Raw genomic sequence first — 16607 nt, 5'->3', positions numbered from 1 at the left:
AATCAATTTAAAGGGTAATTGCAGTAAACTCACCTGTGTTTTGGCCTAAAATTATTTTGCCTACCAATGATTTGAAAAGTTTCAATTTACACACTTGAGGTAAACTTCGTTTATTTTCCATAACCAACTTTTGTTAAAAACAATGGTAAATATGTATTTTTGCTCTCCTTTTTATGTCTCTCTCTCCCCCCCCCCCCCCCCCCCAATAACATAAAAACACAATAGAAATAAGATCAAAATGGAATTGGTCACTCTTTCCATTCACATAGATCTTAAACACGAAGAACATAAACCCAAAAAAATCAAATCCAAATCAAATCTCCACAATTTTATAGCTAAAGCCCACTTTCTACTAATTTTATATTTGTTGCTTGCTAACCCACTTTCCACCAATTTTATATTTGTTTCTCTTTTTTTCTTTCTGGGACAGTCTCTCACCTCCTTCCGTCAGACCAGAAGGTCCAAAACTTTCTTCTCTTCTCTCTCATGGAAATTTTTGTTACGTAGGAATTTTCATTGGTTTGCTCATATGAATTTTCTTTGATCTGGTTTGTGTTTGGAACTTAGGATTGGGGTTTTGTTTGATCTAGGAGGTTCAAAATTAAGCCGGATCTAGAGGAAAAGGAGCAGATCCATAAAATTAAAAGAGCGTAAATATATTGAAAAGGTTTGTGTGGATTTGGTTCTTGGTGACAAGATGTTGAGGTTAAGGACCCGGTCAAAATCCCCACCAAGTATCTACACGTCACCACCAGGAAGTCCCCTTGTGGTGAAGGTACGAACACTTTGATAAAATTGTAAAAATTTGGCTTGGCAACGCACTGGTCAGGTTGATTGGGTCATTCAATAGCTGATTTTATAGATTATTTTTCCATAGAAACTAAATGTTACACCCAGTATTGAAAAAAAAAAAAAAAAAAAAAAAAAAAAGGTTGATTAGGTTGTGGATTTCCTTTTTTATTTTTTCCTAAAATCATGTGGTGTTCTTGTAATGGTTTTTTTGTTTGGCTTTGTTTACTATGGCCGAAATATCCTTCCACTTTGGTTTGGTTTTAGTTGGTTGATTTGGTGGTTGAATCTTAATGCTTCTTAATCCTAGAATGAATGTGTTATGAGAAATTTTGTATTTTGATAGGAATTTTGGATGAACTATTAGATTTCCTTCCTCTTCAATTTTTTACAAATAGCGCTTTTTTATTTTATTTTCTCTTGTCTTTTTACTTTTTTTTTTTCGATAACTTTTTACTTGTTTTTTGATTTGGGAAGAGAGAGACATAAAAAGAAAGTATAAGTACATATTTATTCATGTTTTTAACAAAAGTGGGTTACAGAAAACAAACAGAATTTACCTCAGATGGATAAAGTAACACTAACCACAAATAGGAAAAGTGATTTTGGGTTAAACCACACTTGAGTTTACTACAATTTTCCCCTAATTTAATGAGAGTATTTAAAAAAAAAAATGAGTAAAAAGTAGAAGGACAAAGTTTAGCTATAAAATTGATTATAACTTTAGTTTATAACCTTACTCAATATCTTTTTATTTGAGTGAATTTGACAAATCTACCATTAGATTACATCATCTTCTTATATCTTCCATTCTTGCAAAAATTTTAAAAAATTAAAGATCAATAGGAATTGTAGGGACACGGTTTTAGTTGACCCGATCCTCGTTGGTCAGGTTTTGGCCCAAAAGGTCCCACACAATGAATTTTTGTAGAGTATAGGCTGAAGAACTGGGTTTCAGTTAGCTTAAACGGTTTGTTGCATGGGCTCAGGGGATACAAAAACAAGAACAAAAGGAGATAGTAGTGAAGAGAGATCCTTCTCAAATGATCAGGTCTTAAACTTGATTAATGGGCACAGATTCATGCAAATAAAATTTCTCTACAGTGTTCTCTCCTCTCTTTTTCTCCGTCTCTCGTCCCCTCCTCTTGGGGGACTTTTACATATTATATAGGCCATCTCCTATCACCTGAGCTTTACACTTGTTGATCATCCAAACCCCCACTTGAGCACATGTTCCATCAGACACCCTTATCAATTTTTTGTGAGTTGCAGTGGTCAAGGTAGCATTGTTCAGGGGTCTTCTCTTCATTAATGCGGCCAAGAGAGTAGTTGTGATATATTTAATGTGGTGGTGGCAGCCTTTGCTGAGATATTTTGGGTCTTCTTCCTTTTTGCGGATTCGGGGAATGGACTACAGTGGCTGGGACACACCTTCGATCTGGATTTTGCAGTGTCCGAGGAGGAATTCGTCCTCGGACATATTCTCTTTACCCCAGTGGGCCTAAATAAGGATTTTGGGCCACGATGTCTCCTTGGACGGACTGGTCCTCGGACGGGCCCAGGGCCTAGTCAACCTATTATTCTGGGCCGGTCCCCACAATAGCCCCTCAAAACTCCGGTTTTTGATCTCCTTCTGAGGAGAAAAGCGGGGTTTTGACATTTACAAAGGATGGAATTAATGAGATCTTGGTTCGTGCATGCGGGCAGTTACTTTTAACGCGCTACAATTTACGAGATGCGGTCATTTACTCTAGGTAGCTTTATGTCTCCTTTATCCAACAGCGAGGCGTAGATCTGACGGCCAGCATTTTTCCTTGAATTTTTGAGCGGGAGTGATTTTTTCTCTCCCTTTTGCTATATAAAGCACTAGAGAGGCTCATTTTTTCTTTTTTATCCGCATATCAAAAGTCTAGAGAACTCTAGAGAACTTCAGCGCCCAGAGATCTACGAACACTTCCGTTCTTCAGATTTTCATAACCGTTTCTGCGAAGCGTCCTTCCTAGAAGAGATCTTCAAGCATCTTACTGGTCGTTTGTGGAGGTACTCATAAGTTCCGTTCATTTTGTTGCTTCGAATTTCTCCTCGGTTTTCACTTTTCTCCTCGGTTTTTATTTCCGTCCCTCCAGTTCATCTTAGATGGGTAGATTCAAAGACCTAGTAAACACTCCGGCTGCCATGGAGGCTTTTAGGGTAAAATACCACATCCTGCAGGGGGTGGTTCTACGGTACTGTCCCCCAGAAGGAGTATTGACAGATAGAGACGTGGGTGAAGTTGTCATTCCTATGATTGCCTTTATTGAAGGAGGAATGACACTCCCCATGCGTAGGATTACTCGGGACTACTTGTTCCACCATAGGTTGACACTGCATCAGTGCGCTCCGAACATGTTCAGGGTATTAGGCTGTATAGATGTCTTAAACGAGCGGATGGGTCTAGGCCTGACCTGCCATGATGTGGTTCACCTGTACGAGTGCCACTACGTCGAGAAGGGAGGGTATTACCTTAAATCTCAGTCCGAGGTGGTTAGGCTAATCTCCTGCCTCCCCATATCCAATAAAACTATGAAGGATGACTTCCTCATTACCTCAGGAGAGTGGAGCGATGGTTTTCATTGTCCAACTCGGGCAGGAATTCCAGGTGCGGCGCCTTTAGGGCCAATCCTTTAGGGAGGGGGCTTAGCTCTTCGGATTCACTCTCTTTTTTGCTTAAGAGTCATAAATTTTATAATTTAACTCTAATCCCCTTCTCGGCTGTATTGCAGATAGAGCTCTGGTTGCTCCCAAGCTGAGCCACGTGAATGTTTCAGCCTTGAACTATCTTTTAAGGTCAGAAATCTACGCCACCGAGGACGGGCAGCTGCGCGCGTGTCATTTGGTTTTGGGCTACCGACCACTAACCCACTCTTTCCAAGCCATTGGCCATGCCATAAGAGCTGGTAGTCCAAGGTTGGCTAGGATTGACGTATCCAAGCCCAAGTTTTTGGCCCGACAAGATCTCAAGCCAGTCATGTTACCTGGCGTTCAGAATCTTCCACCAGCCGTGCAACTGCCTCCGCCAAACAACCTTGACGTTGCTGCGCCAATTGAAGGAGAGACCGAATCATCTTGTCTTTCTCTTGAGGAGGAGATAGACGAGTTCTATTTTGAAGAGGAGGTTGATCAAGCCCCTTTGATTAAGCTTTCAGACCCTGAAGGGGAGCAGGATCGAAACTCCATGGTCGGCGCTCCGATTATTATAGCCTGCTCAGACGACTCTTCAGACGAGGAGGTAGACAATGGCTGGCAAAGGAAAAACCTTACGAGAATTGATCTCCTCCCGAGGAAAAGGTCAATCTTCGAAGGTGTCTGCTCAGTCGCAGACCCAGGACCTTCCTCCAGTCGCTCCTCAGGTTCCTTCTGACCTCGGCCTCAAGGTTAACTCGGACTTAAAAAAGAAAAGGCCGGCTGAAATCCCTGAGGAAGGCGAGGTGGTGCCTCGCCAGGGCAAGTAGCAAAAAACCACCCGGGGGCAAAAGAATAAAAGGGCTTCCTCCGTAGAGAGCCGAGAGGAGGAGAACCGGGCTGAAGTGCGTGTTCAACCACGCACTTGGAGCCCAAAGTTGGAGCTAGATGGGGTTGCTATCCCTTACATTGCATCGGTCCGAGAATACAACAGGGGTCGAGCAGGGTACATAGCTGAGGCTTTGGAGCAGCCAGTACTCCTCCCTCGGGATATAGAGGCCTACAGGCGGTTCTCTCAGCTCGAGCTCTTTCTATCCCTTAAGAGGGACCTTGCAATGGTAAGTGACCCTTCTACCCTTTCGTTAAATCATTAGACATTGTTGCATTCTAAGACAATTTTTGTTTTGTTGGCAGATCACTCAGCAGGTGTTTGTGGCTGAGGAGTTCTGTCGCAGCAACCGCAGCTTAGCTGAAGCTGAGGCCCAATCTTGGACAGAGGTGGAGAAAACCGTGAGGTGGAGAAAACCGTCGGCATGGGATCAACGTGAGATGGCGGCCATCATACACTGCCTGGCCATGGCCTGATCTCCACGAATCTCTTCTACTTGGCTTCTAGATGGGTATTTTACCTTTTGGTGAAGTGTGGAGGATACAGCTTCTAGGGCATGGATCCATGGCCTGGCTACTATCGCTGTGTAGGGCAAGTAGGCATCGACCATGATAAAGTTCACCTCCACCACCTCTGACCCAGTCTATATGGGTAGTCTGATCTGCCCTTTTGGCGTAACAGTCTTCCCTTCGAAACTGATAAGGGGAGAGTCATAAGCCGTCAAATCCTCCGGCCTCAGGTTCAGCCCCTTGTATAGATCAGGGTACATTACCTCTACTGTGCTACCCGGGTTTACCAGCACCCTTCTCACATCAAAGCCTTCGATTCTCAGCGTAACCACTAAGACATCGTCGTGAGGTTGGATAGTTCCCCTCTTATCCTCATCTGAGAATCCTAATATTAACGAGCTTCCCTTTTTAGACCTTTTAAATTCTCTTCCCTCGTCCTCGGCAGAGAGCCGAGCCACAGACAGCACCCTGGAAGGAAATGACCTAGTTCTTCCTGGAGTGGCGAGGATGACATGGATCGTTCCTATGGGGGGTCTTAAGGATACATCTTTTCGAGGCTTTTGCATTGCCTGGCTCGGATGACCGGTCGAGGGGTGTAAAAGGTGACGTAACTTTCCTTCTCAGACCAACTGATCTAGGTGATTCCATAGATTCCTGCAATCCTCAGTGGTATGTCCGTGGTCCTGATGATAGTGGCAATACAGGTTCTGGTTACATTTTGAAGAGTCTCCAGCCATCTTTCCCGGCCATCTGAAGAAGGGTTCGTTCCTTACTTTCTCCAGCATTTGTTGTACTAGCTCTCTGAACATGGCATTCACCGTTTGCAGGTTACTTTGTCCAGCTTGTCTCGAAAAATCTCTCCTCGGCTGGTTATGGTTATATCGTTCCGACCTGAAATCATTCGCTTTAGGGGGAATGATCTTCTCCTTTCCCTTTCCTTGTAGCTGATCTTCTTCCACCCTTTTGTACTTATCAATCCTATCCATCAACTGATGAACGTTGGCAACTGGTTTACCAGTGAGAGATTTCCTTAAGCCATGCTCGGTGGGGAGACCGCTTTTGAATGTGCTGATAGTGACATCGTCATGGTTCTCATCCAACTCGTTATACAGCTCCCAATATCTAACCGAACATGCCTTCAGGGTCTCTCCCTCGTGCATGGATAAGGACAACAACGAACTTAGGGGTCGAGGGACTCTGTTATTTGTAATAAAGCGAGAGCAGAAAGCTTGAGTGAGCTGCTTATATGAGCCTATGGAATTTGTCTTCAGGCTATTGAACCATCTCATCGCCATTGGTCCTAAGCTGGATAGGAAGACTTTGCACATTAGGGCTTCATTTTGTGAGTAGATAGCAATTTTTTGGTTAAACTGACTCACGTGCTCCACCGGATCTGCCAGCCGTTGTAGATGGCGAACGCTGGTTGATTAAAGCGTTGAGGCAACTTAGCCCCTTCAATTCTATACATGAAGGGTGATCTTGAAATCTGGTCTAGTGCCCTATTCATAGCATCGTTTCCCAAACCCTTGCTGGATGGGCTCTCATAATTTCGTACAGGGTAAGACTCCTTCTCGCAAGAAAAGGTTTCACTTGGGGGTGTTCTCGATCTCCGTCGATAACTCACGTCCTCCTCATTAGAGGACGCATCTGAGTTGGAGGGAGATCGCTTTCGCCACGTACGTCGCAACTTCCTTTTCAGGTCATCTATCTCTCCCTGCATGGCCTGATGACTGTTTCACCTTTGGGATACATGACTATCTATCTGCGTATGACTTTGGCTCGTCTGGGTAATATGTACGCTTCCCTCACGATGCATTCTGCTGCCTAGGTTGGCAGGATTATTTTGCCGCTGGGACTCAATGGGTTCTGTCTGTTGAGGGTTAGCCTGGCAAGGATTCTCCTGATGTGGACCTAGTTCTGCCATGCTCGACCGTTGTGCTTACTGATATTTTAGTTCTTCCCACAGACAGCGCCAATTGTAGGGACACGGTTTTAGTTGACCCGATCCTCGTTGGTCAGGTCTTGACCCAAAAGGTCCCACACAATGAATTTTTGTGGAGTATGGGCTGAAGAACTGGGTTTCAGTTAGCTTAAACGGTTTGTTGCATGGGTTCAGGGGATACAAAAACAAGAACAAAAGGAGATAGCAGTGAAGAGAGATCCTTCTCAAATGATCAGGTCTCAAACCTGATTAATGGGCACAGATTCATGCAAATAAACTTTCTCTAAAGTGTTCTCTCCTCTCTTTTTCTCCGTCTCTCATCCCCTCCTCTTGGGGGACTTTTACATATTATATAGGCCATCTCCTATCATCTGAGCTTTACACTTGTTGATCATCCAAACCCCCACTTGAGCACATGTCCCATCAGACACCCTTATCAATTTTTTGTGAGTTGCAGTGGCCAAGGTAGCACTGTTCAGGGGTCTTCTCCTCATTAATGCGGCCAGGAGAGTAGTTGTGATACATTTAATGTGGTGGTGGCAGCCTTTGCTGAGATATTTTGGGTCTTCTTCCTTTTTGCGGATTTGGGGAATGGACTACAGTGGCTGGGACACACCTTCGATCTGGATTTTGCAGTGTCCGAGGAGGAATTCATCCTCGGACATATTCTCTTTACCCCAGTGGACCTAAATAAGGATTCTGGACCATGATGTCTCTTCGGACGGACTGGTTCTCGGACAGGCCCAGGGCCCAGTCAACCTATTATTCTGGGCCGGTCCCCACAGGAATGTTATCAATAAATTATTTAAATTGCAATTTTTTGTACTTTAAAATTACGTATAAAATATAAGTTTATAAGTCATATAATAAATAATATCCAATTGATACAAAATTTTACATATGTATTAAGAACATAAAAAACAAGCAATTCAACGGTTATATTTTCAAAATATGTGATAATGTTTATCTTATTGACTAAAATTGTAGTTTTAAGTTATAACTAATTTTGTAACTAAACTTTATCCATAGTAAAAAAAGTCAGATTTTTATTATTATTTTTATTGATCTAAAATAAATTTAAATTTTTGCATGGTGATTTGAACGCTCAAAGATCAGTTCAACTTCAACGTTCAACCAAAGAAACAAAAACTTCAACGGTCAATCAAAAAAACTGAAAAAATAAAAACAAAAACAAAAAACAAAAAACTTCAACGTTCAACCATGTGCTATACGCAGAAGTCCTTGTATGCAACGCAAGAACTTCATCCTCAATTTCCTTCTCTCCTCCCACGGTTCCACCCATAACCGAGCCACTGTATCAGCAGCGAAGGTACTCTGATCTTTTCCCCTCTCTCAATTAGTCAATTTGATAATTGATTCACCAGATTTTCTCCTAACTTATTCTGTCTTGAACTATCGACTTCCTCTCTCTCTACCAACTCCAAGTTTCCAATAATTTTATAACTTTCTGATTTCTGGGGATTACATCTGTTAGATTCGGATTCAGAAGAAACGACTATATTATAAATATATAGGCTAGCGTGAAAACAAATTACAGAATTTACAGTCTGCTGCTAAAGTTGCGTGAGGTACTTTTTTCTATTCAGTTCATTTATGAAATAATTATTCCTGAAATTTTCAGTTAAACAAAGAATAAACACTATGCAAAATGCAAATGCATAATAAAGAAGAATTAAACATTATTCCTGAAATTTAGAAAACACTGTTGCGTGAAATTTAGTCAATTGTTTATGTAATTGTTAAACAAAACTTATATTTGTTCCCTTTTTTTTTGGGATCCAATCCTCTCCATTTCCCTTTGAAATGGAGAGTGTCCATTCCATGGACAGGATCTTTTTGAAAAATAACAAGGGTTAAAAACGTGACAGCTCATAACTTAACTCAATATCAATCTTAACTGTGGTTAAACACTTAAACTAGAGGGCCCTTTAACTCAACCGGACAAATTCTACTAGAAAACAGAAAAAAAAAAAATAAAACATAAAAGTGAAAAGAGAGAGAGAGAGAGAGTTACAGCTCTTTTAGGAGGTAAAAGTGAAAACCAAACGTGCACGTTCAAAGCTTCAAAGAACACGTTCAAAGGTTCAGAGAACAAGTTCAGAGCACATCTCTGTTTCTATCTTGCCAAAACAGAGGTATATCCGTAAAACTTGTTTATGGTTATCTTATTTGATGTTTGATCATTTTTCTGCATTTATATTGTTGTCTTGGTGAGTTTAATTATATTGTTGTTTTGGTGGCTGAATGCAAGTTAGAGTCTATTTGAATTTTTATTTTTAATTTTTTGAGATAAAGATTGAATCTTTATAATGGCTGGATGATTCTTGGAGTCCATCTCATTTTTCTGCATTTATACTGTTGTCTTGGTGAGTTTATATTGTTGTTTTGATAGTTGGATGCAAGTTAGAGTCTTTCTGAACTTTTATTTTTAATTTTTTGAGAAAAAGATTGAATCTTTATAATGGTTGGATGATTCTTGGAGTCCATCTCAATTTTTTTGCATTTATATTGTTGTCTTGGTGAGTTTATATTGTTGTTTTGATGGCTGGATGCAAGTTAGAGTCTATCTGAACTTTTATTTTTAATTTTTTGAGATTAAGATTGAATCTTTATAATGGTTGGATGATTCTTGGAGTATCTTTTTTATTTTTTTGAAATAAAGATTGAATCTTTATTAGTATATGGCATATTTGATTGCCTAGTCTATCCATACCAATGGTCCCTGTTCTGCCTGGTCTATTTCCCATTTGATTGCTGACATTCAAGACTTGGCTATGTCTTTTGTTTCTTGCAATTTTAGTTGGATTAGTAGATGCCATAACTCTACTGCTCATTCAGCAGCCAAATTTTCCCTTGCTTCCAATGACTCTTTCATTTTTACTTTGGCTACTCTTTCATTTTTACTCTATCTCATTTTTTTAAATCATCTCTATTTTGAAAACAAATGATAGGTGAAAGTTATAATAAATTTATGGTCAATTTTTTCTAGGGATAATGATGGAAATACATGTTCCTTCTAATGTGCCCATGGAATCTACCCCATTTAAAGGGATGGAGTTTGAAGAAGATGAAAATGCATATGATTTTTATAATGAATATGGCAGAAAGGCTGGTTTTAGTATTAGAAAAGAGTATGTAAATAAATGTAAAAAGACTGGAGTGGTTACTTCAAGGAGATTTGTATGCACGGAGGAGGGAGTTCGATGCAAAGACAAGAGAGATCAGAATATAAAAAATCTATGAGCAGAAACAAGATATGGTTATGTGTCCCACCCCATTTTTCTTTTAAGAAATTATTGGACATGTTGAAGACACGTTGGAGATACAGCCTATGTCAAAAAGAGAGAGAGAGAGAGAGAGAGAGATATATTTATAACCTTGCATCTCCATCTTCAATCTTTCCCTCTTTCTCATGCTGTGTTTCTTCAATTTTTTTAACCTTCTCTCTCAATTATTGTTTTCAAAAAATATCTTCCTTCTTTTTTTCTCTCTCTTTAGAGTTGTGGCTGACTACCCTTCTTTTTAATTTCAATTGGACTTTTGAGTGACTAGTTATCAATCCCTTCTTCTTTATCATTCACGCATCATTTTTCTTTTTTTTTTTTTAATTCACATACGAGCAAGGCACTCACATAATGGGCTTTAATATGTTTGGGCACACACACTAGAATTCAAACTTCAAACCCTATAAATGGTATTCAAAGGTCACTTTTTCAAAGAAAATGGGAGAAGAGGTAAAAAAAAGTGGAATGATAAAAAATATTTAGTTTTCTCTCGTATGTATTTAGTTAGGAGAACAGAAAAGCGGAGAGATAAAAAACTTTTATATTTGGTTGAAAAGAAAAGTGAGAGAATCAAAAATATAACTTATATAAATTTACTTATTACATTAAATAAGAAAAATATTATTTATTATTAATTAAAATTGATAAAATTACATCTTATAAAAATTAACATATTACACATATTATACTATTTTACATTTTTGTCATTATATATATTTTAAAAAAATGCAAAAAATAAATTTAAAAAAAAAAAAAGAGAGAGAGCAGATTGACGCTGAACAACATGATGAAAAAACAAAGGAAAGAAAAAAAAAAAATAGAAAAGATGTTATACCAAATCCAAAGATGATCCTCACTCCTCTATCGCTACCACCAGCTTGGCCACCGCTGCTCATCGGCAAGTACAAGTCAAAGACAGAAGAACTACTAAGAAGAAAGATAATTCTAATTCCAAAGTCGATTTCAACAACGCTGGGCTCCAAGACAAAAACAAGGGTAAATCTACTATTATCTGTGTAGATTTTTATTTCCTACCACTGCAAAAGACTTGTGATTGAGATTTATTGAATTTGGTACCTATGATGTGTCTGACGAAATTCCTTAGTAATAAGAAAGTTGTCAAAAGGAGTTTCTTTGAATATGATCACAAGCCCAACTAAATTGTAGTAAGCTTAAAGTCTATAGTGAGCCCATTTGAATTTTCTTTGATCTTCTTTTCTGTAAAAATTTTCTTATAGATCTATGTGATTGTGGAATGCTTTTTCAAAGATGCATTTGCTTCAAAGTTAGGTTTTTTTAATTTTTACAGAACTCCAACTTTTAAGTCTTATTTTCTCTTTTTTTTTTTTTGTTTGTTAGAGAGACATAAAAATGAAGCAAATATACATATTTACACTTATTTTTATTAAAGGTGGGTTACAAGAGACAATATGACAATTTTCAAATCACGGGTAGGCAATGTAAATTCAAATCAAATTACAATAGGTTTATTGTAATAACTCCATAATTAATATATGTATCTCTGTGGCACCTGTGTCCTAAGTTTTCAAAACTTGTCATGTCATATACGTACAGGGCCGAGGGGGGGCAGGCGCCCCCCCGAACTTTCAATTTTTTTTAGTTCTAATATGGTACATATATCACACATGCGCCACCAACACAAAAGACATTAGGTTGTGGATTAAAAAAAAAAAAAAAAAAAAAAGAAGAAAAGAAAAGAGGATCCTACTGCCAAATGAAAAAGGGAGTATACAACCTAATACTAATACTAATAGGACTCTATAAATATATATATATATATATATATATATATATATATATATAGTATAAAGGAGTAAAGGATGCCTCACATTAAAATAAAAAAAAATAAAAAAATCTTTTGATACTAGTCTCTTTCAATTTGTAACTTAGAGTTTTTGTTGAGTTTTTAAAAGCATTCAGCACTTAAAGGAATTGTCCAGCTTGCTGAAAAGATGGTAGAAATGAAAAATGATGCTTCATATCCATTGGTTTACTCATTAGTGACCTTGGCATTGATCTTACCAGTTGCAACAGCTATTAATGAAAGAGTTTTTTCAGTAATAAACATAATTAAAAATCGACTATGCAATTGAATGGGAGATCAATGGATGAATGATTGTTTAGAAAGATATATTTAAGACTATTAAATGTGAAAAAATCATGCAACGGTTTCAAAATATGAAAAATCGTCGAGGGCAATTGAGTAAATTAAGTTAGGTGTGAAAAGCCAAATTAAAGTTTACATTTTATGTTAGATTCTATATGACAAGTACATTAGCATATAGTTGCTTATTTATTTTGTTATTAATATTGATTATTTTTTTAGATTAGTTTTTTACTTTTAATCTTGTCTTTTAATCTTGCTTCCCCTAACCTAAATTCCTGGCTCCACCACTGTATATCATACCCATAATGGCCTGTTTGGAAGTTTAGAGAGGGAGGAGAGTAGAGGGGAATGGTTATCCTCCACCTTATTTGGATGTTTTTAAAATTAGTAAGGGGGAAGGGAGTAATTAGCCCTTCCTCTTATTTGGATGTTTTAAAAATTAGGATGGAAATGAGAGGAAATGATTTAAATAGACAAATTTACCCATATTTGAAAATCTTTTTTTTATCTAATTAATAAAGCAAAAACTTTTTTTTTTTTAAATCTGTTCTTTTGCTGTTTGGATGACAAGAAAATGCCATCCCCCATAAGAAATTTTTTTTATTGTTATGAGTGCTCTTTAACTTGCATACAGATACCAATAGTTTCTTTATTGACCAGTAACAAATATCTGCAAAACTCTTCATAATGGACTTAGACAAAATCCTTTCTCATCACCACCATGAAGGGCATAGAATTCTAAGAAAATTTTAGGATATTAAAGCTCCAGAAACAATAAACTTTGCGTTAGAAGTCTCTCATTCAATAACATTACAGGGCTCTAGATGTCAAGAATGGAAACCTCCTTATTGGAAACGCACAAGTTTGCAAAACAATAGAGACATTAAAATTATTATTTTATCAGATCAGTCACAACAAGGTGTATGTGCATGTGCATAGTGAAGCTTCGCTTTGATTTTCGTAAGATTTCATTTATTTTTGACTATCTCTGTTTTCTCAACAACCAAACGGTGATATAATTGTACTCTATATGTAAATCTTACTCTGTTCAAAGTAGGTGATCTGATGAGCATCGGATGAGCATATTGTCCTTATAATCATTGTTTTTCCTTTCCCCTGTTCTATATACGTTAAAACAGGGTATCCTTAGCTTGTATACTGTTTGATATTATTAATACAATACCTATCTTTTATCTCAAAAAAAAAAAAAGTAGGTGATCTGATTGGTTTGTTTTTGTTCAAAGTAGGTGACATTCATTTTCGTCAACTTCAGATGGATGAGATTTTTTTTTCTTGGCTTTATCTATTTTCTCAGCAACCAAACGGGGGATAGGTGTACTAGATTTGTGAATTTTACTCTGTTCGATTGGATTGTTTTGTTTCCTATTCTTGGATTTTGAAAATTGATCAATTTTATTTTGTTTATATCTTCAATCATGAAGCAACATGTTGATCAATTAAAAATAATATACAACGACCTGGTGCTGTGTTTGATTCCTGAGAATATGCTTTGAAGATTTTTCAAAATCAAATAATTGATCGTCTATTTGGTTACTGAGGAAAATCATTTTTTAGTTAGTAGTTATTGAGGAAAATATTAAGGGAAAGAAAAGAAAAGAAGGATCTATGTTAATTTTTTGGTTTGTAATTTTGTTAATTTAGAAAGGGTAAATTGGGGAATTTATTTGGTCAATAATTCATCTACTCTACTCTCCCTCCAAATCTCTCTAATTTAGGGGAATTAAAAATGGGGGGTTAGAGGTAGTTGAAACCCCTCCAAACCCCTCCTCTTCCTTCCTTAAAAAACTTCCAAACAAGGTAATTGAATTACTCTCCCTCCCTTTACTCTACTCTCCCTCCTTTTTTTAACTTCCAAACAGGCCATAAATGTAATTGTGATTTGTGACCATGCTTCCTAGTCTATGATTCTTATTAAAGGCACGCGTAATAGTAATATGGATGAATCTTGAAAATATATTTTGTTATTGGGCCTGCACTGGAATACTGTGTCCCTAGTAAAACCCAAGAAATTTTGGTTTTCCAAATACCCAATGACCTTCATGTCCAATTTCTTTAATTTAAGATTAGAAATTCAGCTCCAATTATTGTTCCGGGCCTAATTTGATGGAATAGTCAACGGATATTAATTTAAGACTAGAGATCAAATTCTTTAAAACCTGCAAGGCATGCACCTTGTCTTGCTGCATCCAATTTCACATTTGCCAGAAAGAACTATAAAAATCCAACTAAACCTTCTATTTTTGTCCAAATTTTAGCTCCTTTGAGCTTTTGACTTTAAAGTTTTAAGGCCTTAATAGTTAATTCACACTATCTGATTGTCACACACACAGATCATAGCTGCTGTCAGATATTTTGCTGGATCTTTAGTTGACTTCTTGTATGATTTCACACCAACCCTTTCATGAACTAGAGTTATTTTGTTCTGCTTTTTACCTAATTTAATACATTAATTTAAAAAATTAGATGGTCAAAGTTTGAATTACATATATGGGTAAAACACAACTAGTGTTATCTTTTCTAAGAAAAATTAAATTCAAAACAACTAATTGTTTGGATTTAATTGAGAACCTAAAGTACTATATTTGAGTTTTACCCTATATTTGATTTTTCTTTTCTTTTATATATATATATATATATATATATATATATATATATCCTTATTGTGTATTAAGATTATTGTCTTTTTGCCATTCGAATCCCCCTCCCCCACCTATCAAATTATCAAAAATATATGTGGATATTATTTAAGATTATTGTCTTGATTTGCTACATGTTATTACATTGATAAATTGTTCTTTCAATTCTTACCTTGAGGTCATTCTCTTCATGTTCCTGTTTTATTATCAAATCGGAAATTTTACAGTTATCCTTTTGTAACAATAGTATGTGATTACCAATGCCTTTCTCAGCCTTCTAGCTAAGATCAAGTGTGTGATTTACCATTTATCTTGCTTTTTGCTCATAATATATTGTTTTCTTTCCTTGTTTTTTACTACCTTCAAACTATGAGACCATTCTAAAGCCTGTCTGTATTCGGCTTCTTGTGAATTATTGGAGCTCTTCTCAAAAAACAATTTTTTTTTTTTTTTTTGGCATTCTTAGAGCATCATGCTATCCATATTCTAGCTATGTGTTGGAGATTTACATGAGATATTGTTCATGATTTAATTGGAATATGACTTCGATGTGTTATTTTGCAGATTTTGCAATTTTGAATTTGTGGATGTTAAAATTTTTGTGGCAGTATAAAGTAGAATTTGTCATGGGTAGCTAATCACATGTGCTAGTTGTATCATTTCCAGCACAGGGCCATGTTGCGCCGCTTATGAAGTTGTCTCACCAAATTGCTAATCAAGGGATCAAGGTCACATTTGTTAGCACTGAGTTCATAATTGCAAGATTAACAACTACAATGCCAGTGAATAGCCTGATAAGGCTAGTCTCACTCCCAGATGGTCTAGAACCTGGGGATGACCGAACTGATGCTCTTAAACTGATAAATATTTTTCAAGAAGTTATGCCAGGTCATTTCAAGGACTTGATTGAGAAAAGTAACGAATCTTATGATGATCAGATTAGTTGTGTCATTGCTGGGATATCGGTTGTGTGGGCATTTGAAGACTGAAGTTGCTGAGAAGATGGGAATTAAAAGTGTTGCATTTTGGCCTGCTGGACCAGCAACCTTGGTCCTTACACTCCGGATCCCAAAGCTTATCGAGGATGGAATTATAGACACTCAAGGTAATAACTAACTAGTATTCTTGACATTGACCAAATTAACTACTACCAAAATATAGAAATCAAATTAACTATGACCTCAAGAGGATGTTTTATTAGCGTCACTCAGTCATATAATTTAAAGTAATTTTTATTCTCTTTATTTAGTTTACCTATGATTCTTATTAAAGGCTCGCCTAACAGTTTTAATATGGATGAATCTTGAAAAAATATTTTGTTATTTTGCTTGCACTGGAATTCACTATCCCCAGCAAAACCCAAGAAATTTTGGATTCCCAAATACCCAATCACCTTTATGTCCAATTACTTTAATTTAAATCAGAAATCTAGCTCCAATTATTTTCCAGGGCCTAAATTGATGGAATAGTCAATGGACATTAATTTAAGACTAGAGATAAAATAAATAAATAAATAAATAAAAGACTAGAGATCAAATTCTTGAGAACCCTGCAAGGCATGCACCTTAAATTGTCACATCCAATTTCACATTTGCAAGAATGAGCTATAAAAAGCCAACTAAACCAGCTATTACTCTTCAATTTTTAGTTCCTTTGAGCTTTTCACTTTAAAGTTTTAAGGCCTTATACACACTGTCACACACATAGATCATAGCTGCCTGTCTAAT

The 16607-nt window shown here is 37.0% G+C and overlaps 1 protein-coding gene across 1 annotated transcript; it reads left to right on the top strand.

Moving 5' to 3' along the window:
- The first annotated feature begins 9808 nt into the window (after positions 1-9808).
- On the top strand, positions 9809-15869 carry LOC115964464 (UDP-glycosyltransferase 83A1-like). Its single transcript, XM_031083771.1, has 2 exons — positions 9809-9923; positions 15547-15869. The coding sequence occupies exons 1-2, from the start codon at positions 9809-9811 to the stop codon at positions 15867-15869; spliced, it is 438 nt and encodes a 145-aa protein (XP_030939631.1).
- Positions 15870-16607: the final 738 nt, after the last annotated feature.

This window comes from Quercus lobata, chromosome 10, assembly GCF_001633185.2.
Source record: "Quercus lobata isolate SW786 chromosome 10, ValleyOak3.0 Primary Assembly, whole genome shotgun sequence".
Lineage (NCBI taxonomy): Eukaryota > Viridiplantae > Streptophyta > Magnoliopsida > Fagales > Fagaceae > Quercus > Quercus lobata.
The sequence above is the reverse complement of the archived record's forward strand: the minus strand, read 5'-3'. Positions and strand labels throughout refer to the sequence as shown.

Coding starts and splice junctions, on each gene's coding strand:
- LOC115964464 (XM_031083771.1), top strand. CDS start 9,809: ATGGAAATACATGTTCCTTCTAATGTGCCCATGGAATCTACCCCATTT. Junction 9,924..15,546: donor TGAATATGGCAGAAAGGCTG/GTTTTAGTATTA, acceptor TATCATTTCCAG/CACAGGGCCATGTTGCGCCG.